The sequence below is a fragment of the Dermochelys coriacea genome, chromosome 2 (genome assembly GCF_009764565.3).
Source record: "Dermochelys coriacea isolate rDerCor1 chromosome 2, rDerCor1.pri.v4, whole genome shotgun sequence".
NCBI classification, from domain to species: Eukaryota; Metazoa; Chordata; order Testudines; family Dermochelyidae; genus Dermochelys; species Dermochelys coriacea.
The window spans coordinates 141,713,140-141,739,274 of record NC_050069.1 but is presented as its reverse complement, the minus strand read 5'-3'; the positions used below and the strand labels follow the sequence as shown (position 1 = coordinate 141,739,274).

The following is a 26,135-nucleotide window of genomic DNA, read 5'->3' as shown; positions in this document are numbered from 1 at the left end:
TTTAAATTAAATCTCAGGAAAAACTTCCTAATTGTAAGAACTTCCCTACTGTAACTAGAACAAATTGCCTAGGGAAGTCGTGGAATCTCCTTCACAGGAGGTTTTCAAAAAGAAGAGTGGTAGCCATCTGTCTTGGATCGTTTAGATGCAACATATCCTGGGGGGGGGGGGGGTTAGACTACATGACCCTTGCAGTCCCTTCTAAAAAAATGGAAAATTTTTGCCTTACCCATATTAGAAAGCAAGTCAGAGACTGGTCATTCATAGTTAATGAAAGGCAGCACAAACTAAAGACACTACCTGAAAATCTGGGGACAGTGATGAATCAGACAGCACCAAAAGATTTTAAAGCATTTTTGCAAACTTGACTGCTGCAGATATCACCTCCACTCAACTCTGCAAGTGCTTTATCTTGGCCAAAAGCATAACTTTCAATTTATCTGAGTTGAGACACAGCCTATTCATTTTTACGCAGATCGCTATCTTGCTCTTCAAGAGTAATAAGCTTGCAAACTCTGGAGACAGTGAAAAGAAGATGTAGAGCTAAGCATCATTAGTATATTGAGGAAACTGCAGCCCAAAACACTTCACAATCTCACCTAGCAATTTCTAATACATGCTGAACAGGAAGGAGGACATGATGGAACTCAAAGAGACATGTCTCCCCACAAGAGAGCCATTGAGGAGGTCAAGTAGTTGTCTAACACTTGCCACACATGCTTCCATTGGTTTGAGGTTTGTAGTTGCTATGACCAAGGAGAAGGAAGTTCTATTTGTCTCAAGATGAGCCACAACAGAGGACTGTAAAATTTCTCCACGATGCAACTAATTATACCTGTAGCAGGTTCTCCAATATCAGTGTTCAGTCTTCTCCTCAGCCACTTCATCCATTACATACAATTTGTATATCATAAAGACCAGCAAGGACTATAAGCATGTCTACTATAGTAAAAATGAAGGGCATGCCCTTACTCCCCTCCAAGATATGAGGAACATGGTAAGTGACCAAAGAATCTTGACACACTTATTATCAATCTCCTGTCTTTCATGCCAAAGAGATTTACATTCCATTGTGCAGGGGTTAGCCTTAGAGTTTCTGATCTGAAATGAGCTAGAATTTGTATCATATAAAACTATGTAGCACCAGGATACATGAATGGGCACAAACTGAACATATGAATGTATCCATTCTGATATAGACAATATAGCAAGAGGGGTTTTTGTTTAAAAAGATATTAATTACTCCTCCATCGCTACCCCTGCACCTCTGGAGCCAGAAATGTGCAGGGGAGTCTCCCCCATGCCTAGGCACCAGGACCCACGCAATGTCACCCCCTCTCTCCACCCATGTGAGCTTCAGGACAAAAGGAACTGCTGGGAGGAGCTAATTAAAGATTCTCTTAGCAACAGCAAAGTGTCTGAAGCAGGTACAGCCATACCATGGAGGAACGGAGACCCAGCCAGGATTGCCACTTCCTAAGACCCAGAACTATGCAGGGGATACCACCTCCCCGGGGACACCAACACCCATGTAGCCTCACCCCTCCCTGAAGCCATGTGAGCTTGGGGACAAAAGAAACTGCTGGAAGAAACTGAGCCAGCAGGAGAAGAGAATAGCAGCTCTAGCAGAGACCTGCTTTGGACTCTGATGAATTCATCAGTGCCTGACAGCTGTGCACATTTTTTACTCTGGACATTCTCTCCCTCTGCAGATTGGTTGTTTGCTCCAACTCCTCCATGCTCACCCTCACAGTCTGTTCATTTCAGCTTCATTCCATCCTCTCCATGCTTCTCTTATATGCTTTCTGTTCAGCTTACCCCTCTGCCTCCCTTTTCTCTCTATTCAGCCAATCCTTTCTCTACAAAACCCTATCTTTTTTTATACGAGAAAGAAAAAAAAAAGCATGGAACTAACATGACATTTGCAGACCATCATGTTGTTCACTCTGCTTGTATGTTATATTCCTTATCCCCCAACTCTTTTTTCGCTTATTTAAATTGTAAGGTCTTCAGGGTAGATTGTGTCCCTTACAGTATGTTTGTGAGTAATAAAGGGAGGTCCTGTTCTTGGTTGAAGTCCCAAGGCAGTACTGTAATACTAATTAATAATAATCATTGAAGGAACAGGAATGAATGAGAATTGGCAATAAAATAAGAGAAATAAAATCAACCAGATAGTGCAACTATGATGTTTTGTACTTGCATCAATTTTGGGACCAACCTCAGGATTTTTACTCCCCAGGCAGGTGAAAAATCATTTGTATTTTGCACAGAACAGCTTGGCATCACAAGGTGTAGCAAGGAGGCCAATTTTAATTTTTGGAATGCTCTCTGACCAGGAAACTAATGAAGACACATTATTGGAGGCCTCAAAATAGCCTTGTGTTTTGCCTTGCTGGCGAAAAGGAAAGTCCAAAACGGAGAAAAGAACAGTAGGGGTGAAAAAAATTAGAACATGAACTTTCTGTCCCAGAATTAAAGAGTATTCACAATGCTCAAATATGTAAAAGTTGTATCAGGTAGAAACATAAAATTACTAAAATAATAAAAATAAAAACAAGAATAACTCATCCTAGTAGAAATTAATAAAGCAATGTTGTTCTCTTTTAAACAGAGAATTCTATGAAAATAAATTAAGACGGAGTTAAGGAAAACACTTGAAACATATTGTTGTCTTTTTGTTATGGTCCAATCATATCCGTGGTTGAGACCTCTGATTAAATGTAAAAAAATGTGGGCTATGAATTTCTTTTCCTTCTTTTGTTCAAAAAAGCAAAGCTGTTCTTCACAACAGGGCTATCTATTAGTTCAGTTTTGTCTAAGGATGCAGTTTCGATGCACAGAGAACAATTTATTCTTTGTTGGGAGTCAATTTTGGTTAGTTGTTAATACATTATATGTATTTTTCAGTATTTATATTTATGCTCAGAAATTGTATAAGGGATACATTTTAATCTCTAAATAAACAAACAAATATTTGGGGGCTAAAATATGATACTGGGAATCTGGAGCCTATCACAGTCTAAATATTATTTTATGCTCAATGCTGGATCCTCTTTAGGATTAGTAGTTTCCCCAAAGAGGATGATTTTAGCACAGTGCAGCACTAAATCTGATTCTCATGCTGGCTTTAGTTCAGCTGAAAAGGTTATTCCTCAAATGTGGAGCTACAAGGGAAATGGCTGGATGTATGTATTTTCATGTGTGATAGTATAAAAGGTTTCAGCTTCAGCAAAAGTACACAGCACAGCATTCAAGAAAATACAGAGAATTTGGGACACATTCTGGATGATTTCTATTTCCCTTTTAATAAGTGTGGTAATTGGGAAATATGTATTTCTCATCCAAAAAACAGTAGAGACTAAGGAACTGATATAACACTCACTGGTGAAAAAGAGTCCTTTTCTTCCATGGACTTCTATGGGAGGTTAAGGTCCTATATGCCATGACAAGGAAATATGGGTAAGAGGGAATACAAAGAGAGATATCATGGAGAGGAGAGGTGGGGGAGGGAACTGGATAGGGACCTAATATCTTGAAACAGATTAATTTGTCTCAGACCAATCGGCCAAGTTTTCCAAAGATAGGAAGCACTTCTTAATATGAATAGATTAAATAATAACAAATATATTGTATAATTTTATTGTGATATATGAGAGCAAATGGATTTTATTTTTATTGTTTTTAACACCATGTATATATGAATACAACTAAATAAAAAATTGCTTATCCAAAACACGAGTACTGGGATTTGGAATTTTTAGGAATTATACCTGCATAGGAATGAAATATCTGGCATGCCACAGATGACGTTTTAATATGATACATCACAGTTACTAGTGATATCATACAGACCAGGTAGCATCTTAGAGCTGAAAAGCAGCTCTGTAATATTCCTTTCACTTAACTAACATGCATGTATCATTCTACAAAATGCTGCAATATCTTAATGCTCTCTTTTGGAACCTAGCCAGTTGGTGTACAGAATGATAACTTGATAGCAAGTCCAGCACTGGAGCTACGCAATCTTTGAACTTTTTGTTTGCATTTCATATGACTTTCTATTATAATACATTGCCTGGAATAATCTAATGTGGAATAATATTTTAGATTATCTGTTATACCCCAGGTCTTCTAGCATCAGCATAGACATAGGAATTGTTATAGTGGCTCAGAGCAGTGGTTTATCTAGACTAGCTTCACGTCTCTGTGGCCAGTGACACATGCTTCAGAAGAAGATTCATGACGGGCAAATATGGAATAACCTGCCCAGTGAAAAAGTTTTTTTCTTACATTTATATTTGTTATCCTGTATAATGCAATGTGGATGGCTCTTCATATAATGTTAGTCCTGATCAGGATGAAATCTTTGTTAAAGTCATTTAAGAGAAGAACTATGTTCCTGTTCTGTGTTTGGCATCCAACACCAACATCACAATCTTTAAATTAGTCCGAGACACAGAGATGACTATTATTAGTTAAACAATTAGTACTGTTGGTTTTGGAGCAGTGCAAAGCTGCAATCTTCTTCCAAAGCATGAACTGTGCTGCTGTCAAGAATGACTCAGCTAGATTTTCAGGACTCTGCTTATTCACAGAGCTCTACTGCACAACCATGAGAATCCATAATTTGATTTGCCCAACAACAGGATTTAGCCCTAAAGCTCATGCAAGAGTTCATCCTAAAAGAATCAAAAACATTTCGTAGTACATGGATACTCAATTAACAACTAATGCATAAGTGTCTATGTATTTATTTTAAATGATTATTTTAATTGATGGTATAACAGTCTATTTCATAAATGATCTGGAGGATGGTGTGGATTGCACTCTCAGCAAATTTGCGGATGATACTAAACTGGGAGGAGTGGTAGATACGCTGGAGGGGAGGGATAGGATACAGAAGGACCTAGACAAATTGGAGGATTGGGCCAAAAGAAATCTAATGAGGTTCAATAAGGATAAATGCAGGGTCCTGCACTTAGGATGGAAGAATCCAATGCACCGCTACAGACTAGGGACCGAATGGCTCGGCAGCAGTTCTGCGGAAAAGGACCTAGGGGTGACAGTGGACGAGAAGCTGGATATGAGTCAGCAGTGTGCCCTTGTTGCCAAGAAGGCCAATGGCATTTTGGGATGTATAAGTAGGGGCATAGCGAGCAGATCGAGGGACGTGATCGTTCCCCTCTATTCGACACTGGTGAGGCCTCATCTGGAGTACTGTGTCCAGTTTTGGGCCCCACACTACAGGAAGGATGTGGATAAATTGGAAAGAGTACAGCGAAGGGCAACAAAAATGATTAGGGGTCTAGAGCACATGACTTATGAGGAGAGGCTGAGGGAGCTGGGATTGTTTAGTCTGCAGAAGAGAAGAATGAGGGGGGATTTGATAGCTGCTTTCAACTACCTGAAAGGGGGTTTCAAAGAGGATGGCTCTAGACTGTTCTCAATGGTAGCAGATGACAGAACGAGGAGTAATGGTCTCAAGTTGCAATGGGGGAGGTTTAGATTGGATATTAGGAAAAACTTTTTCACTAAGAGGGTGGTGAAACACTGGAATGCGTTACCTAGGGAGGTGGTAGAATCTCCTTCCTTAGAGGTTTTTAAGGTCAGGCTTGACAAAGCCCTGGCTGGGATGATTTAACTGGGACTTGGTCCTGCTTTGAGCAGGGGGTTGGACTAGATGACCTTCTGGGGTCCCTTCCAACCCTGATATTCTATGATTCTATGATTCTATGATTTAAGAACTGCTACTTTTTATACTTTGAGATAAATTAATATTATTAAACTCTGTGGGAATTGTAATTTTTTCAGCATACTTCATTGCATGCAAACTAACTCAGTCACGTTTGGGTGCAATGTGTAAATTTGCATTGCACATTTTTAGTGAAAGCTAAATGCTCTTTGTAACTTTTTTGTTTTATCCTATGCTACCTTGGAAGTGAACTTTAATCTTTACTAATGGTACCTCTAACGGGCACAAAAATATTTTATTTTCAACCTAAAAAATTAAATTATAATGCATATATAAAATTGTAAAGGGCTCCCACCTATTATATTCTCTAACACCATTTGTGCTTGGTTCACTTTCATAAGCAGCTATTTTCATCAATAAACCAGTTAATCAATTAACACTGGTGCAAACTGCAAACAGCATGTTATTTGGTAACCAACACATATTTGTATTCACAGTTATTTGCATGAATATGGATTTTTTTCTGCAAAAGATACTTTGTAGAACAATATGCAACAGCTTATTGACGTTGTAGACTTGGAGGTGATAGTATACATCTACAATTACAATTTAATATTAAGCAAAGTGAGCCCCAAGTTCTGTGCCCACATCTTAAATCTACAAATGAAATAAATTAAAGCTGATGAATAAATGTGATTACATCATCAAAGCAGATGCCATAAGAACACAGAAGCATCAATATAAAAAGCCTTTTAACAAATACTGTATGTGACAGTGCAAAACCTGAAAGAACTGACACAACAAACACTTCAATGGTAGAATCCCAAATCAAAAACATAAAAGTACCTATTCAGCATAAAAGGGTTGTGATGAAGAGCTGACATAAGGCCCTATTCTCAGACACATAATAGCATGCAAATTCCTTCAGTCAGATGGTACATCCAAAGACCATAATGCCAAAAAATAGTTTACACAAAGGGAGCCTAACCAAGTGAGAAACCAAGAGACATGGCCAGAGCCATCAGTAGCTAGTGTCAGAATTCCTCAGGAGTGGATACACCATATCCTGTGACTACTGGCAGTGAACAAGGAATGAAAAGAGAGACATGGTTCTAAGAACTAAAAGGGCACTGCCCACCTATTAAAGGTGTCCTGCATATGATTTTTTTAAAATGAGTTTATGTTTTTTGCTACTTTTTACAAATAAGAACTAACAGTTCCTCTACTCCTCCCATAGAGAAATCTATTTATAAGATAAAAAACAAAACAAAACAAAACCAGGAATGTCAAGTCTACTTTGGCTGGGACCCTTCTGGGTCATCAGAGGGAGGTACATTGTGAACCCTCTGACATTAGTTGAAGAGATGGTGTTGTTTTAACTTGAAAAAAGATATCCTCTGTCAAGTGTTAATTAGTCATTTTTATTGGAATTAAATAAGTGTTAAGATAAGAAAAAAAAAAAAACACAAGCCTTGCTCTGTTTTCAGTTTCTTGAGATATAATTTCACTAATTTACAAGGCACTATACTGTCTTCCTGTGCTTCTGAAAGACATGAACTTCTAATGTTAAAAACCAAACAGAAATACTCCTGAGGTACAGAACATCACAGGTGAACATCCAGCACCCCCATGTTCATCTTTATAATATGATTGTGTGGTATCTAACGCAAAGTTTGTCATATCGGGTTTCATCGGAAGGTTCATGATGCACTGAGCATTGTTGTTATGGTAATGTTATAGTAATCGTTGTTATAGTAATGTTATAGGTTGTAATTTCATATATATATATATATATAGCTATGAGACTGAGAATGTGTCCTCATGGTTTAAAGCAAGCCCAGGCAAAAACTCTCCAAAGAGCAGAGGGGCAGTTCACACCTCATCAGGGCATGTATGGGACAAACCCAGCCCAGCCTTACAGGAACAAAGGACATTGGCTTAAGCAACAACAAAGGATCTGTTGGACTCTCGAGTGAGTCACCCCCCCTTCCTTTGGTCAGGTTGGGACTGTGATGAGGTAATGCTCACCTGACTTTGAAGTGGGGGGGCAAAGCCAAGAGGGAAGAAAGGACATGATAAAAGGGAAAGATGTTTGCCATGCTCTTCTTCTCTCTTGTACCTCCATCTACAGACATCACCACCAAGCGACTGAAGCGCTGATCAAAGGGGAGAGCCTGGCTGAAGGGTAACCAGCCAGCCTGTGGTGAGAAGCATCTAAGTTTGTAAGGGCATTGAAAGTGTTAAGATCAGCTTAGAATGCATTTTGCTTTTATTTCATTTAACCAAATCTTTGTTATGCTTGGACTTATAATCACTCAAAATCTATCTTTCATAGTTAATAAATTTGTTTGTTTGTTCTACATGAAGCAGTGCATTTTGTTTGAAGCATGTCAGAGTCTCCCCTTGGGATAACAAGCCTGGTACATACCAATTTCTTTGTTAAATTAATGAACTCATATAAGCTTGCAGCATCCTGCAGGCATAATTGACACTGCAAGACGGAGGTTCCTAGGGTTGTGTCTGGGACCAGAGATATTGGCTAGTGTCATTCAGTTGCAAGTAGCTGGGAGCAGCTACCCCCAGGAGTGGGGGTTCTCATAGCAGAGCAGGGTAAGGCTGGCTCCCAGAGTCAAGGATTGGAATGACCTAGCAGATCACCAGTCCAGATAACACCAGAGGGGAATGTCACAACACCTTTTTGACAAAAAAAAAAAAAAAAACAAAAACAAAACAAAACAGGCCTTCTTTATACATCCTAAAGAAGAAAACGGGGGGGGGGGGGAGAGGGGGCAGGGTGGAGGCAAGCCCATATTCTCATTTGTAGGCCATCTTTAAGGCTTAATAAATGACTTGCTTTAAAAATGTCCTTTTCCCTTTGCAGTATTGTAGGTCCAAAATTCAGTTGTTTTTAATATCTATATTTAGATCTGGCTAGCACAATGAATATGTATTTTTAAAAAAAATTAAGACAAATATAGATGCCAGTGTCTTTTGGTTCCAACTTTTTGTAAGTCAGGTGTACAAGAAACCCTTAAAAATATATGTATAGCCACTATTGGCTTATCAATCCAGAAGGTAGCGTAATGCTGAATCTTAGGGAGTCAGGACCATAGGCGTTATCTCTGTTCTGATTGTATTGGGGATGGGGTCACTGTGCTGGTGTGCAGACCCTGAGGGTGGGAGTTGCTCATTACCCCTTGGCATCAAACCACCTGGCCAACAAAGGAGCGGTGTTGATAGGCTATAGAAGATGCCTTCATACCTCAAGGATGGTTAGCACAATACAAAGCTCACCAGCTTTTAAGGTGTGTAAGAGGAGATAATAGAGACTTCTTTAGAATTTCTATGGATAGGGCCCTATCAAATTCACGACCATCAAAAACACATCACGGACTGTGAAATCTGATCTCCCACCATGAAATCTCGTCTTTTGTGCTTTTATCCTGTACTATACAGATTTCACATGTGATACCAGCATTTCTAAAATTGGGGGTCCTGATCCAAAAGGCAGTTGCGGGGGGGGGGGGGGGAAATGGTCACAAGGTTTTTTTTGAGGGTGGGTCGCAGTATTGCCACTCTTACTTCTGTGCTGCCTTCAGAGCTGGGCAGCTAGAGAGCAGTGGGTGTTGGCCAGGTGCCCAGCTTTGAAGGGAGCACCATGCCAGTAGCAGCACAGAAGTAAGGGTGGCAATGCCATACCATGGCACCTTTACTTCTGCACTGCTGCCTTTAGAGCTATGTGGCCAGAGAGTGGCGGCTACTGACTGAGGGCCCAGCTCTGCAGGCAGCAGTGCAGAAGTAAGGGTGGCAATACCATACCATGCCATCCTTACTTCTGCGCTGTTGCTGGTGGAGGCTCTGTCTTCAGAGCTGGGCTCCTGGCCAGCAGCCGCTGCTCTCCAGCTCTGAAGGCAGCACCATCAGCAACAGCAGTGCAAGAGTAAGGGTAGCAGTACTGCATCCCCCTGCAATAACCTTGTGATCCGCCCCCCCCCCCCCCACAACTCCTATTTGCATCAGGACCCCTACAGTTACAACACCATGCAATTTCAGATTTAAATAGCTGAAATCATGAAATTTACGATTTTTAAAATCCTAAGAACGTGAAATTGACCAAAAGGCACGGTGAATTTGGTAGGGCCCTACCTATGGGTAAAGATCACCGCTCTACAGATTGATTGTAAATAGTAGGAAAGACAGAAGAATCTTAATGATCAGACTTACAAGTGACAAACAATTTTAAACAAAATTTACCCTTTTACCTGCTGACATTGGCAGTTTCTTCCATGCTTATTTAAATTTTATAGAATAATTTTCTTACTCCATAAAAACAAAACAGTCTAAAATTCAAAATATTGGGACGTTTTAACACATTTATAACAATATTTTATAATGTGCTATTGTATGCCTTGGGCAGAAGTGTGTTTTCTTGAGATTTGTGGAGAAAGGGAGCCCCTCAAGAGGTGTGTGTGTATAAATTCTTATAACTGCTAAGCATAATACCACCTGAAGAAGAGCTCCATGTAAGCTCAAAAGCGTGTCTTTCTCACCAACAGAAGTTGGTCCAATAAAATATATTGCCTGATCCATCCTGTATCTAAGCATAATACCACATCATCTGTGAAAGGAATAAAGAGTATTTGACAGCAATAGTGGTCAAGTTGTCCACAGTTCTTTATTTAGACCTCATTCAGTTAACCCTACCGATGAAAACTTTTAGGCATACTAAACCTAGAAATTAAATGCTATAAACTCTGGTTCTTCTGCTAGCTGGACTCCTTTGATTCAATGCTTTTACAGGAGATTTTCCAAATAACTTTTAGGAAAACAGAACAAGAAGCTAGGATCATCTCCTTCACTGTCACTTAATTTAACCTAATTTTTTGGACAGCATAACACTAGAGTTGCATATTATGATGCTGACAGTTTTTGGTGGTGGAGGAGGGTAGGGGGAATTAATTGCAAAGGGGCACTTGGGTAACCTGCCTGATAATATACTGCAAATCCTTGTATGAATCCTGTTTATCTTCAAATTTATCTATTTATGTCAGACAAGAGAGCACAGTGGCTGTTACTATAGCAATGAAACTCAAATGATTTTAAGAGAGAACAAAAATTCACCACTGAAAGAAATTCAGATCTGTAGTTAAGTGATTTAGAAGACAAAACAGCCTCCCAATTTCAGGATCTGGCCTAAAGTTTGTGCTTCTTGGAGAAATGAAACTGGTGATTGCTGCTTGTTCCATAATGCATAGTAAATACCACACAGCCATCACATAGAATTCAGTATAATCTAGTGTATTTGAAATTTCTGCTAAGTAGTGCAGAAATTGTCAATTACATCTAATCACATCAGATCAAGGAAGGGGCATTCCCCATGTGAGGTTTTTGTTAAAAAGGGGGGAGGGGTGGTAGAGAAATAACTTATTGGGGTGGAATGTTCAGTACTTTGATTGTGGTTATAAAACAGGATTTCAGTGCTTAATGCTGCAAGTCCCTTAACCTTCTCAATAAAAGATTTACCCAATATTTAAAAGATCTGATGAATCAATATGAGTAAAGAGGAGTAGTTTTTTTTTTTTTTAATAAGGTTTACAGCTTACTAGTGACTGAACTGAAAACATAATTCTCACTCAAAAGGTAGTTTTCAAAAAGACCCTCCAAATTCTTTAATCTTCCTGACCCCTTAATGTCTTGTATTCATTAATTTAATTGTCTTATATGCAGCTGCTGCTATATGGATACATTACTTGTAACAGATGCATTTAAAACACAATATTTCAAACAAGATATATTTAGAGATCAGAGTTCCCGAATTAATCTTTTTTCCTCCCTCATTCATGTAAATGTAATAATGTAAGCCAAATATAAAAACATTTTAACACGAAACCAGGCTGCCCATGCAGACAATGAACAAAACACTTAAAGAGTTAAATGACTTCATTTACCTGCTAGGGTGCCAGGTCTCTGTAGGGTAGCAGTGGCATATAGTTCCTGGGAATGCTTGCTGTACTGATCTGATGTGTGGACCAGCCGTTTGGTAGGAGACAGAGTAGCATAAGTGCCAATGGTGGAGCTTAGCTGATGTATAGGAGAGGAGGAAATATTAGACTGGATGGTGGGTGGAGACGTCACACGAATTGGGGAAGGAGAAAGTCCAGCTGAAGACACAACAATATTGATTGGTGAGCTGGTGCTGTAAGACTTGGCTAGTCGGCTTGGAGACTGCTTGGGAGAAGAGACCCGCTGCGTAGTGCTGTATCCAGCGCTCTCCGATGCTGAACCCACCCGCTGGAGCTTGGTTGGAGAGCCCACCTGCTGCATGGACAGCGGGGAGCTCACTCTTTGGGCTGGCAGAGTGGAGCTGGAATAATAAAGTGTAGAAGAATGCTGGGAATCAGGCAAATGGAACGCGCTCCCATGGCTTGGCACAAAGGACTCTCTTGACTGAGAAGGCTCAGATCCAGCTAAATGGGCTGCTCGACTAGTTGTGCCCTGTACCGAGAAAAGAAAACAGAACCATCAGAAAGAGAGAGAGACAGAAAAGAAAAAGAGGAAAGGAGTTCAATATATTTTTAACCCAGCCTTGCAAAATTTAACCTCTCTGCTATACAGAAAATTCAGTGCTACAGAAAAAAAACAAACCAAACAAAAATCCTTTTATGACCTTAATAAGGTTTGAAACAAATGCCTTTAGGATTAAGAGACTAATCTGATAAAACATTTTTGTCCTTTAACAGAAAATATTTCACAATTCAAGTCCAAAACAGTAAAAAGTTCCCTTTACCATTCAAGTTGATATCTAGTTTAATGCATATTTTATTTTTATACAATTGTTTAATATTGTTATTAAACAGTTTCTTGTCCTGAAACACAATGAAATAGTTACAGTTTATCTACCAAAACATTTTAGTCTGGAGATTTTTTTTTAAACAGCACCATTTCAAACTTTTATTTTCTTTACACTCCCCATGTTAGCTCACTAAAAACAAACAAACAAAAAAACCACACAGGTGTTCAAGAAGCATTTTAGTTGACACACTTTCTTCATTGAAAAGCAATTAACATCCTTGTTATAAGAGGAGACTAGCCAGAATAATATACTCCTCAGAATTTGCTGCTGCTGCCACCACACAGACTGATTTCTGCCATTTGAAATCAATAAATACATTATAAAAAGAGATGTAGACTTTCAAATCAGACTCTTGCAGTTTTAAAGGAATTATGCTTTCCAGTACAGAGAAATGCTGCAACTGAAACCGAAGATATGAAAAAAGCAGAACAAAAATGTCACCCTTCCTAGCCTGTGAAAACCCAGCTCCACATCTGTCTCTTTCTCTTCTCTCTCTCAGTGCCTGTGTGTGTCTTTTCTCTCTCTCCCCGCCCCCTTTTTAAGAGCCCCCTGCAGCTGTGTCTTCAGAGAGAAAGGCAGTTGCTTCTTATTTATTTACAAGGCACAAAAGAAAAGGAGGGCAGGGGTGGAGCTGTGGAGGGGGTGGGTACTTTCCCTGAATCCCATTCAGAAAGAAATTTGCATTCGAATGAAAACAGTACATTGCCAGCCACTTTTGCACAGGAGGTCTTAGATCTTCCTAGCAGCATGTAGTGCAGCACAAAGTTTTCCTTAAGTCTTGTAATTTAGGCAGAGAGAGAGAGAGAGAGAGAGAGAGAGAATACTCAGCAGATGCTACCTGTTAAAAATTTCAATTATGTGTCTGAGCCCCTTCTGGAACAGCAAAGAATAGAATGTACACTCTTATCTCCACAGCATTCCAATTTTTATCAGGGATCTTAGGCTCAAGAGATCATCTGTGGCTGTTAATCTGGTCACATTAAAATCCTCTAATAACAGCACCCTGGAGTGAGAGATAGCTGAGCATTCTGTTGCAAGACACTCTCTTGTTTCAAATACATTCTCTCCCCTGTTTCCCCCACCCCCCAATCATGAAGAGGATTATTTGAAACCTTAAACAGTGCTCCAAATCCTGGAAGTTGATAGTGCAATTTGAAACATTCCAATCAATGCTTTTTGGATTTTTTTTTAATTCAGTCAAAAATGTATTTAGAAAAGAGACAGCTTTTTTAAATACTGCAAATACTTTTATTTTAATATGTGAAACAATCCTAAATTCTCTAACAATTCTCAAAAAAATTGTATTGCTTTGTATATGTATTACTTTTATTAGTACACTGGGGGGCAAGGTGGGGTGTTGTTTGTTTCTTTGTTTTTTTAAATAATGTCCTGTATGCAAGCAAGTGAAACAAAAAAAGGAACCAATTTATCTCTGGTATACAACTCTATTTATTTTGACTCAATTTCAGTGAGTTACCTTCTAGATGAATTTGGCCCATTGTATGAGGAAAGAAATACAAGATGATCAGTACAAGTTGCTGTAAGCTTGCATTGTCTGTGAGCTCCCCTCCAGCAAAATCTTAGTTATTTTTACTTCTCTTGTATAGCTGGGGTCCTCCCCTGATTATGTGTGCTTTACTTAGTGTTGGGAAGAATATTCTAACATATTTTTATCTCGGTATTGGTAATAAGAGGGTATAAGCAATATTATCACATGAATCATGTGTTTCAAAGGACTTTTCAGCTTTGTACGTCAGAAAGGTAGTAGGCATAGTAGTTAATAGTAGAGTTGCTAAGGTGCCCAGAGCCCAGAACATGGAGGTCTTTCACAAGAGAATTGACAATATCAAAGTCTCATGGATTTCAAATGACCAGAAATTGCTTCACTTACTAAAAATGCAAGATCTGGACTTGTAAAAACTACTGAAACCACAGGAAAAATACAAACCCTAATGAAGTCAATGGACAGCAGAGATAATAACTACGGGTCCCTTGTATCTTAACTATCTTGAAATTATACAATCCCACTGACTGACATCAGTAGAAGACCACAACATTAAACATAAATCCACAAATATGTTTATTATTCTGGTTAAACAGCCAATCCATTATAACACTACTAAGAAAAATCAGAAATATATGGCCTTATTTATTATATCAAAGATTTTTAAAAGCTAGTTTCATCCTGGACTATATTCCATCTCTGCTTAAACACAGAAGACAATCCAAACTGCAGCTGAATTTGCAATGATGTATTTGGAAAAAGTATAGTTTTCATCTTTCCACACCACAAGAAGTTTCCAATCAAAACCAGGTCCTCGATGTGTAAACTGTGGAAGATACCTTTAAAAATCCAGCAGGTCCAAGGGAACTGAGGAATGTATGGGACACCATTGTAGATGGCAGCTTGGCCCAACCTGTATGAAAATTGAGCTTGCCCACAAAGAGTTCTCCAACAGTCCAAGGAAGACAAATGCAAGACTTTACTCTAAGATTATTTAGGTCGCTGAAGTACACTGGCAAGGAACCAATGCTAGGTGTGACATCCTGTACCCTATGTGACACCCTAGACCCAGATTCATGACTTTATACGGTTATGATATATTTTGTTCAAAGTATACCTTGTGAGGTATCATGTGAAAACTCAAAATCTACTGAACATCATCCTCCTGATAAAATATGTGCATCAACATTGTACATGGAGCTATGAGATTTTACCATATGTTTGTTACTGAAATATGTTGTAATTCTGGGGAACGCCCATAGACTAGCTCCTCAGGGACAACAAAGGACTGACCACAGGTGTTAAAAATATTAACTGCTGAAGCAACCATTGCTCAGCAGGGGAGACTGTAAACAAAGATAAGTCATTTCAAATCTCACGTTCACAGAGAACTGCTTTGTCTACACCCCAGTGGGGGATAATCGTCACAGGAGGAAAAAAGGTATGAGAATGGAAAACTCACCACACACAAATTACCTCTCCTCCACTCATGGCAGCAAGATCGCTTGAAAGACTAAAGGAAGCATAATTGAAATGGGGGGGATGGTCCTGGCTCAGAGGTTTTCCAGCCAGTACAGACTGCTGAAAGCTTTTGGGTGAGAGAAACCTTTTTGCTTTTAAGCCTTGGAAAAGTTTAGAAATTAGCTTGTGTGTTCATCTGTTTATTTCTTTTGTTACCAACTCTGACTTTTATGCCTTATCACTTGTAAATCACTTAAAATCCATATTTCTCTAGTTAATAAATTTGTTTTATTGTTTTATCTGGATTCAGTGTACATATGAATTGAAGTGCAAGGGGCACTTCTCTTGATACAGCAAAGCTGGTGCGTACAATCATTCCCAATGTTGGAATGACAGACTATGAGCTTGCACTGTTCAGCAGTGCACTGTACAGTGCAATACACACATTCCTGGGGTGCAAGGCTGGGGCTGGGGATATATGGGTGTCACTCTGCATCTCTTCCTGGATAGCTGGGAGACCATTCATGTAAAAATCTCGGAGTGATTTTACTTGCTAGTGGCTGGGAAGGCTAGGAATGGCTGATTTGACAGGGAAAGCAGGTGTAAAAGTCAGCCCAGGCTAGGCAGCCCAGAATTAGGGAACTCAGCACTTCAACAGTCCAGGTTGCACAGTAGGAAAGAAGAAGTAGGACCACAAAGCACTGAGGCTCGGGAGGAGATTGAAGATAATCTAGGTACGGCCCAGCACCTAAATGAATACTTTGCCTCAGGTTTTAAAAGGGTAACAAGGAGCTCAGGGGCAGTGGCAGGTGGCTAATGGAGGCTAAATGATGATAAGTAAGTAAAAATGACCACATACAAGGTGGAAGCAAAATTCAAATGGCTTAACAGGACCAAACTGGGGAGCCGGGATAATCTCCATCCAAGAATATTAAAGGAACTGGCACATGACATTGCAAGCCCCATAGCAAGGATTTTTAATGAATCCACAAATTCGGGGCTTTACCCTATGATTGGAGAATTAGAAAGAGAGAAACTATCTTTAAGAAAGGACCAAAAAAGTGATCTGGGAAACTACGGGCCCATTCATTCGAACACATTTGTATGCAAGATCTTGGAACAAATTTTGAAATAGAGTAGCTAAGGACATAGAGATAAATTGGCATAAAATACAATATGGTTTTACAAAGGTTAGCTCTTGCCAGACCAACGTGATCTCTTTGTTTAAGAAGATAATTGATTTTCTAGACAAAAACAATGCAGTACCTCTAATCTACCTGGATTTCAGTAACACATTTGATACAGTTCCACATCGGAAATTATAGTTAAATTGGAGAGGAGGAAGAATCAAAAGGTGGGTAAGGAACTGATTAAAGGGGAGAATACAGTGGCTCATGCTGAACGGTCAGACTAGAAAGAGGTTACTAATGGAGTTCCTCAAGGATCAGTCTTCAGACCAATCTTTAACATTTTCATTAATGATCTTGGCATGAAAAGTGACAGTGTGCTAATAAAATTTGTGGATGACACAAAGTTGGGAGGTATTGCCAACATGAAGGAGAATGGGAATATCCTACAAGATTTGGGCAATCTTAAAGACTGGAGTAATAGAAATGGGATAAAATCTACTAGTGCAAGGTAATCTATGCATCAAGGAAATCTATGCATTATTAAATCTATGCAATCTATCTGTGCCCATCTGCACCTGCTATTAGCAAATGTCTCCAATGGCTGCAGATGGGACATTAGATGGGGAGGGCTTTGAGTTAGTATGGAGAATTATTTCCCAGGTATCTGGCTGGTGGGTCTTTCCCACATCCTCAAGGTCTAGCTGATCACTATATTTGGAGTCAGAAAGGAATTTTCCCTTGTTCAGATTGGCAGAGACCCTGGGTGTGTTTCTCTTTCTTGTAAAGCATGTGACACAGGTCACTCGCTGGTTTGAACTACAGTAAATGGTGGATTCTCCATAACTTGAAGTCTTTAAATCTTTAACTCTTTTCAAGTCTTTAAAGATATGAAGACTTTAGTAACTCAGCTAGAGGTTAAGGACCTACGACAGGAGTAGGTGGATGAGGTTCTGTAGCCTGCTATATGCAGGTGGTCAGAGTAGATGATCATGATGGTCCCTTCTGGCCTTAAAGTCTATGAGTCTACACAGGCACTAATAAGAATGCATCACGGGATAGCTCACAGACAGCATATGATGTCAGGAACCTCTGAAGCATTCTGAAGAAGTAGAATATCCAAACAATCTTCTCTGAGATCCTTCCTGTGCCACAAGCAAAGAAAGACAAAAGGCAGAAGATTCTGGAAATGAATCACTGGACACATAAGTGGTGTAGGGCAAAGGGTTTTGGTTTTGTGAAACATTGTTGCACCTTCTGTGGGGAGAGGGGAGCTGTATAGTTTGAATGGCCTCTACCTCAGCAGAAGGGGGACCAATCTTCTTGGGAACAGGCTGGCTAGAGTAGTCAGGAGGGGATTAAACTGAGAGCCAAAGTGTAGGATAAAAAGAGGGATGATATGAGCACTCATTTGGCACAGAATCAAGATGGTGAGAACAAAATTAACCAAAGAAACAAAGGACACGAAGAGAAGAAATTATTTAATTACCTATACATCAATGATAGGAGCCTAGATAACAAACAAGAAGAATTGGAATTGCTCATTTATGAGCATGAATTTCATCTAGTTGGTATTATTGAAACCTGGTGGGATGATTCCCATGATTGAAATGTTAAACTCAATGGTTATAATCTACTTAAGAAGGATCAAGTGGGCAAAAGAGGAGAGGGAATGGAACTCTCAAAAATTACATTACCTGTTTCTGAGTCCAAGACAACTCAGAAGAAAATGATCTTAAATGCTTATGAATCAATGTCCTAAAGTTGCACAAGCACAAAACAGGATATTAGATATTATACAGACATAGCATCTGGAAGAAAGAGGAAGTTGACAGTAATGAATATAAATCAGAAGATAGAATTTGTACAAAATTGCTAAGGGAAGTAAAGAGACACAAGGAGAAATCTATGGCCAGAAGAGTTAAGAACATAAGAACAGCCATACTGGGTCAGATCAAAGGTGCATCTAGCCCAGTATTCTGTCTTCCGACAGTGGCCAATGCCAGGTGCTTCAGAGGGAATGAACAGAACAGCTAATCATCAGGTGTCATCCCCAGTCACTCATTCCCAGCTTCTGGCAAACAGAGGCTAGGGACACATCCCTGCCCATCCTGGCTAATAGCCATTCACAGACCTATCCTCCATGAATTTATCTGGTATAGTCTTGGCCTTCACAACATGCCCTGCCAAATAGTTTCAGAGATTGACTGTGCGTTGTGTGAAAAAATACTTCCTTTTGTTTGTTTTAAACCTGCTGCCTATTAATTTCATTTGGTGACCCCTAGTTTTTGTGTTATGAGAAGGAGTTAATAACACTTCCTTATTTACTTTCTCTATACTAGTCATGATTTTATAGACTTCTATCTTATCCCCCCTTAGTCATCTCTTTTCCAATCTGAAAAGTCCCAGCCTTATTAATCTCTCCTCATAAGAAAGCTCTTCCACACCTCTAACAGTTTTTGTTGCCCTTTTCTGAACCTTTTCCAATTACAATATATCTTTTTTGAGATGGGGCAACCACGTCTGCATGCTGTATTCAAGATGTGGATGTACTGTGGATTTATATAGAGGCAATATGATATTTTTGTCTTATTATCTATCCTTTACTAATGGTTCCCAACATTATGTTAGCTTTTTTGACTGCCACTGCAGATTGAGCAGATGTTTTCAGAGAACTATTTGCAATGACTGCAAGATCTCTTTCTTGAGTGGTAACAGATAATTTAGTCCCCATCATTTAATATGTATAGTTGGGATTATGTTTTTCGATGTGCATTACTTTGCATTTATCAACACTGAATTTCATCTGCCATTTTGTTGCCCAGTACCCAGTTTTGTGAGATCTCTTTGTAACTCTTTGTAGTCCGCTTTCGACTTAACTATCTTGAATAGTTTTGTATCATCTGCAAATGTTGCCACCTCACTGTTTACCCCTTTTTCCAGATCATTTATGAGTATGTTGAACAGCACTTGTCTCAGTACAGATCCCTGGGGGACACCAGAAGAAGAGGGAATATTTTTGTATGTTAGGAATAAAAAGAATCCTGACAATGGTATTACGGTAGAATTATCATTATGGTAGAATTATTAAAAATCATGCAGAAAAGGAAGAAGTGTTCAATACATTTTTCTGTTCTGTATTTGGGGAAAAAAGACAAAATCTAATTATATGATGTTGATAAGACTCCATTTGATTAATATCACAGGAGGATGTTAAATAGCAACTCATAAAGTGAGACATTTATAAATCAGCAAGTCCAGATAACTTGCAACCAAGAGTTTTAAAAGAGCTGGGGTGCTGGCTAGAGCATTAATGTTGATTTTCAATCAGTCTTGGAACACTGGGGAACTTCCAGAAAACTGGAAAGAAAGCTCATGTTATGCCAATATTTAAAAAGGGTAAACCTGGATAATTAAAGGTCATAAAATCATAGAATATCAGGGTTGGAAGGGACCTCAGGAGGTCATCTAGTCCAACCCCCTGCTCAAAGCAGGACCAATCCCCAACTAAATCATCCCAGCCAGGGCTTTGTCAAGCCTGACCTTAAAAACTTCTAAGGAAGGAGATTCCACCTCTCCCTAGGTAACGCATTCCAGTGTTTCACCACCCTCCTAGTGAAAAAGTTTTTCCTAATATCCAACCTAAACCTCCCCCACTGCAACTTGAGACCATTACTCCTTGTTCTGTCATCTGCTACCAATGATAACAGTCTAGATCCATCCTCTTTGGAACCCCCTTTCAGGTAGTTGAAAGCAGCTATCAAATCCCCCCTCATTCTTCTCTTCCGCAGACTAAACAATCCCAGTTCCCTCAGCCTCTCCTCATAAGTCATGTGTTCCAGTCCCCTAATCATTTTTGTTGCCCTCCGCTGGACTCTTTCCAATATTTCCACATCCTTCTTGTAGTGTGGGGCCCAAAACTGGACACAGTACTCCAGATGAGGCCTCACCAATGTCGAATAGAGGGGAATGATCACATCCCTCGATCTGCTGGCAATGCCCCTACTTATATATCCCAAAATGCCATTGGCCTTCTTGGCAACAAGGGCACACTGTTGACTTATATCCAGCTTCTCGTCCACTGTAACCCCTAGGTCCTTTTCTGCAGAACTGCTGCTGAGCCATTCGGTCCCTAGTCTGCAGCGGTGCATGGGATTCTTCCGTCCTAAGTGCAGGACTCTGCACTTGTCCTTGTTGAACCTCATCAGATTTCTTTTGGCCCAATCCTCTAATTAGTCTGTCATCAATCCCGGGCAAGATAATGAAGCAGCTGATATGGGACTCAATTAATAAAGCATGAAATGAGAGTAATATAATTAATGCCAATCACCATGGGTTTATGGAAAATATATCCGTCAAACTAACTTGACATCTTTTTGATGAGATTATAAGTTTGGTTGATAAAGGTAATAGTACTGATGTAATATACTTAGACTTCTGTAAGGTGGTTGACTAGGTACCACTTGACATTTTGATTAAAAAACTAGAATGATGTAAAATTAACTAGGCACAGATTAAATAGATTAAAAGCTGGTTTGTGATGGGTCTCAAAATGTAACTGTAAACTCAGAATCATCACCGTGCAGGTGTGTTTCTAGTGAGGTCCTTCAGGGATCTGTTCTTGGACCTACGCTTTAAACATTTTTATCAATGACCAGGAGGAAAACATAAAATTATCCCTAATAAAGTTTGCAGATGACAGAAAAACTGGGGGAGTGGTAAATAATGAGAAGGGACAAGTCACTGACACAGAACAATCTGGGCACAACTAAACAATATGTGTTTTAATATGACTAAATTTAAATGTATACATCTAGGAACAAAGAATGTAAGACATACGTATAGGAAGGTGGAATGCTATCCTGAGAAGCTATGATTTTAAAATGACTGGGAGGTTGTGGTGGGTAATCAGCTGAACATGAGCAGCCAGTGTGATGCTGTGGTCAAAAGGGCCAATGCGATCTTCGGGTGCATAAACAGGGGAATCTCAAGTAGAAGCAGAGACGTTATTTTACCTCTGCATTTGGCACTCGTGTGACCACTGCTGGAATATCATGTCCAGTTCTGGTCCCCACAATCAAGGAGGATGTAGATAAACTGAAGAGGGCTCAGAGAAGAGCCACGAGAAAGATTAAAGGATTAGAAATCATGCCTTAAAGTGACAGACATAAGGCACTCAATCTATTTAGCTCAACTAAGAGAAGTTTAAGGGGTGACTTGATTACCGTCTATAAGTATCTACATAGGGAACAAATATTTAATAATAGGCTTTCAATCTAGAAGATAAAAGTATAACATGATCCAATGGCTGTAAGTTGAAACTAGATGAATACAAACTGGAATTTGATAGGAAGCTAGGAGGTTGTTGAACCCTCTTGCTTTTGTCTGCCTATGGGCACAGTGGGAAAAAATAATTCAGAGGGCCTATAATAATAACAATAATGAATAATAATTCAGCAACCACACACCACACAACAGAACCACTAACCCAGGAACCTATCCTTGCAACAAAGCCCGTTGCCAACTCTGTCCACATACCTATTCAGGGGATACCATCATAGGGCCTAATCACATCAGCCACACTATCAGAGGCTCGTTCACCTGCGCATCTACCAATGTGATATATGCCATCATGTGCCAACAATGCCGCTCTGCCATGTACATTGGCCAAACTGGACACTCCCTACGTAAAAGAATGAATGGACACAAATCAGACGTCAAGAATTATAACATTCAAAAACCAGTTGGAGAACACTTCAATCTCTCTGGTCACTCGATCACAGACCTAAGAGTGGCTATACTTCAACAAAAAAGCTTCAAAAACAGACTCCAACGAGAGACTGCTGAATTGGAATTAATTTGCAAACTGGATGCAATTAACTGAGGCTTGAATAGAGACTGGGAATGGATGAGTCATTACACAAAGTAAAACTATTTCCCCATGGTATTTCTCCCTCCCACCCCACCCCCCACTGTTCCTCTGATATTCTTGTTAACTGCTGGAATTAGCCTACCTTGCTTGTCACCATGAAAGGTTTTCCCCCTTTCCCCCCCCGCTGCTGGTGATGGCTTATCTTAAGTGATCACTCTCCTTACAGTGTGTATGATAAACCCATTGTTTCATGTTCTCTGTGTGTATATAAATCTCTCCTCTGCTTTTTCCACCAAATTCATCCGATGAAGTGAGCTGTAGCTCACGAAAGCTTATGCTCTAATAAATTTGTTAGTCTCTAAGGTGCCACAAGTACTCCTTTTCTATATATGCAGAGTTACAAATCTAGGTCATTAGGCAAACAATAGATCGTCTGGGATCTCAGTGAAAAGATTTGAGGAATAAAGCTCAGAGAAATGACACTTCACCAAAAAAACTAAAGCCACTTCAAACTATTGTCATCTTTATCACCAATAAATAAATAAATAATACATAAAACAAATAAATAAATACATAAAAATTGGGGGGGAAATAAAAAAGATTCTATTCTCAGGAGAAAGAGTTATCAGATTTGTCTTTGATATATGGATGCTACGGTGAGCCCTGAATATATATGTATTTCATATAAAATTCTAATCTACACATTATAGGCACTAAGAAGTAAAATCCTTGTAGGCAACTAGGTAACTAGTTCAGACTCACAATGACTTTTGGTCATTTGGCTCCTTGGGAATGAAATGAAGGTGTGATTCTAGTGTCATATAGTAGGTGTACAGTTAACATTCCTGTTATCAAGCAATCACAATAAATGCTTAATGCCTAATGTATTAATATGGGCCTGGCTACTATCTGTTAGCAGTGTCAAGATCGATAATTTAAAAGTATATGTTTAAAAATACCAGTCCTTCTTGTTACATATATTGTTATTTAACATAATAAATATTTCAGTTGTGCCTGGGGTAAAGAGCATGAAAGAAAGATCTTGTAAAATACAAAGATAGCCAGAGTTCCGTGTGAGGAGCAAAAAATTAAGGGCAAACCTAGCTCCTATTTTAGTCAGCAGTAAAACCTGCCATTGACTTTAACAAAGCAGAATTGGACTGTAAAATTGACTAACAGAAATTGTATGTTTGAAGATTCCCTAGAGACAAGAGTACAAAGAAGAGGCCTGTAGAACTGATTGCATAAAGTTGCATAGGCCAGAAGCAGGCATTTTCCTCACTCACTTCATGGTGTGTACAACCTTTGAAGATACCACAATTTATTTGGTCACACAAAATTACACATCCAAAACTCATAGTAGTTTGACAACCGGACTCGACTTCCATGTTTTGATTATCTCACCCAGTGTGTGCTGTACTTATTCAAAATTCTAATTTAAAAATATAGTTTTAATCATAAACTCAACATGGGAAGAAACCCCAAAATGTCTCTTTGTAAGAAAGAACAAACATTATTGCAATCACTTTAATTCAAAAACATAATGTACTCCTTTGAAACTGAATAGTAATATTCTTTTAAGTGTAGCACCAAAGAAACCAGTCCAGGTTTAAATAATTGAGTAGGTTTATTTATTCCACAAAACAAATCACCACCAGTTTTTTTAAAGTTCCAATTGAGTCATGCATATCTTCTTCTGCTTGTTTTTCCACTAAAACTGTGTCAGCGCTACAAAACCCACACAGAGATGTGACCTCAGAGTGGATACTTGGTCAAAATGTGGCACTGTATGCTTGGACATATATTCTACACAGGCTACAATTTCATATTAAGTAGAAGCATTTTAGAACTTTGTGAGTCTGCATAGTTAGAATTCTGTGTATATATGAGGGAATAAATGTTGCTGTACTATGCTTGTTTTTTCCTGAGTTGATGGGATTGGGAAGAGAGAGGAGAGCCCTCTCTGATGTGTTCAGTTTTCTAGAGCAACTCATGCTACATTTTTATACTTCCCAAAGAAGTTTAGTTTTTAGTGCAATTTCTGTCCAATTATCCTTATTGTGGCATGCAAAGATCCTGAGTCTATCCTTCTCCCATATCCTGAACACAGGCTTCAGAAAAGCAAATGAAGATACAGTGGCAGTAGCTGGTTTGGGGATCCAAAATACTAGCAGAAGGCAGTTCTACTTTCTATTTTCCATTAATACAAACTATTCTTGGGAATTGCTCTATTTCCTTTCATGGTCAAAAATACTTCTCATGCCCATATTTGAAATTCAACTTCAAATACACCATCTGCTAAATCCTGCCAGAGGCAGTGTGAAGTCACTATTTTGTACGTTGTTTGGGTAGAATATCAGGCAGCCTAGCGGCTGCCATATACATGATCCAAGTAAGGCAGCTAAAAAAGCCAGAGTAGATCTTTGACTGTACCAGCAAAAGGCATTCTGGTTTTAGAGTTTGCTTTCACTATAAACCGGACTAGTGCCATGTCACGGTTTTGTTGAATGACAAAAATTCAAGGCTCTGTCATGGAGGATAGAGGGATAAAGTCACAAAATTCCTGATAAAATGCCAATACTCCTGGGTCACAATAATTTTTAAATAAAAATCTTTTATTTTGTAATTCAAATTGATTTAAAGGTTTAAAATGTATATGCTGGTTCTAGGGTGACCAGATGTCCTGATTTTATAGGTTTCAAAGTAGCAGTCGTGTTAGTCTATATCTGCAAAAAGAACAGGAGGACTTGTGGCACCTTAAAGACTAACAAATTTATTTGAGCATAAGCTTTCGTGAGCTACAGCTCACTTCATCGGATGCATTCGGTGGAAAATACAGCGGGGAGATTTATATACACAGAGTACGTGAAACAATGGGTTTTTTCATAACCACTGTAAGGAGAGTGATCACTTAAGATGAGCCGTCACCAGCGGGAAGCGGGGGGGAAGGAGCTAGTGATGGCTCATCTTAAGTGATCACTCTCCTTATAGTGGTTATGAAAAAACCCATTGTTTCATGTTCTCTGTGTGTGTATATAAATCTCCCGACTGTATTTTCCACCGAATGCATCCAATGAAGTGAGCTGTAGCTCACGAAAGCTTATGCTCAAATAAATGTGTTAGTCTCTAAGGTGCCACAAGTACTCCTTTTCATTTTTATAGGGACAGTCCTGATATTTGGGGCTTTATTTTTTAATATGGGATCCTATTCCCCCCCCACCCCCAGTCCAGATTTTTCACACTTGCTAGCTGGTCACCCTCGCTGGTTCACTCCCACACCATTTAGCAGCACAGGAAAGTGTGCAAGGGAGACCTCCTGCTGCTGCTGCCTCAGCCTCTGCAAAGGCAGCAGCATCCATAAGTGCTGGAAACATCCTCAACCAGCAATGTAAATGCACCGCCTTTCCTTAAAAAGATCAAAAACTATCACAAAATCTGTGACTAACCACGAACCCTAACCATGAGCACTCCAGCTCCCCTTTACCTGCTATGCTCTTCGGGTTTTAAGTTGGTAGCTCTCTAGGTTATAAGTAAAACTGGTCACAATCCTGTCTTCCAAACTGAGTACTCACAATTTACCTACTCATATGAAAATTTTCCATATCAACAGTCATTCGTATTGT

At 39.3% G+C, this 26,135-nt stretch overlaps 1 protein-coding gene across 14 annotated transcripts in view; it reads right to left on the bottom strand.

The window, feature by feature from the left end:
- Nucleotides 1-26,135, bottom strand: part of CTNND2 (catenin delta 2) — a 1,224,220-nt gene that overhangs the window by 484,668 nt on the left and 713,417 nt on the right. For 10 of the 14 annotated variants that reach the window (XM_038392622.2, XM_043508458.1, XM_038392619.2 and 7 more), the window contains one exon: nucleotides 11,644-12,190. In XM_038392622.2, coding sequence (XP_038248550.1) covers nucleotides 11,644-12,190 — 547 coding nt within the window. Of the gene's footprint in view, nucleotides 1-11,643; nucleotides 12,191-12,864; nucleotides 13,122-26,135 lie in introns of those variants that run through there. The other 4 variants (XM_038392626.2, XM_038392629.2, XM_043508465.1 and 1 more) reach the window with 4 other exon arrangements.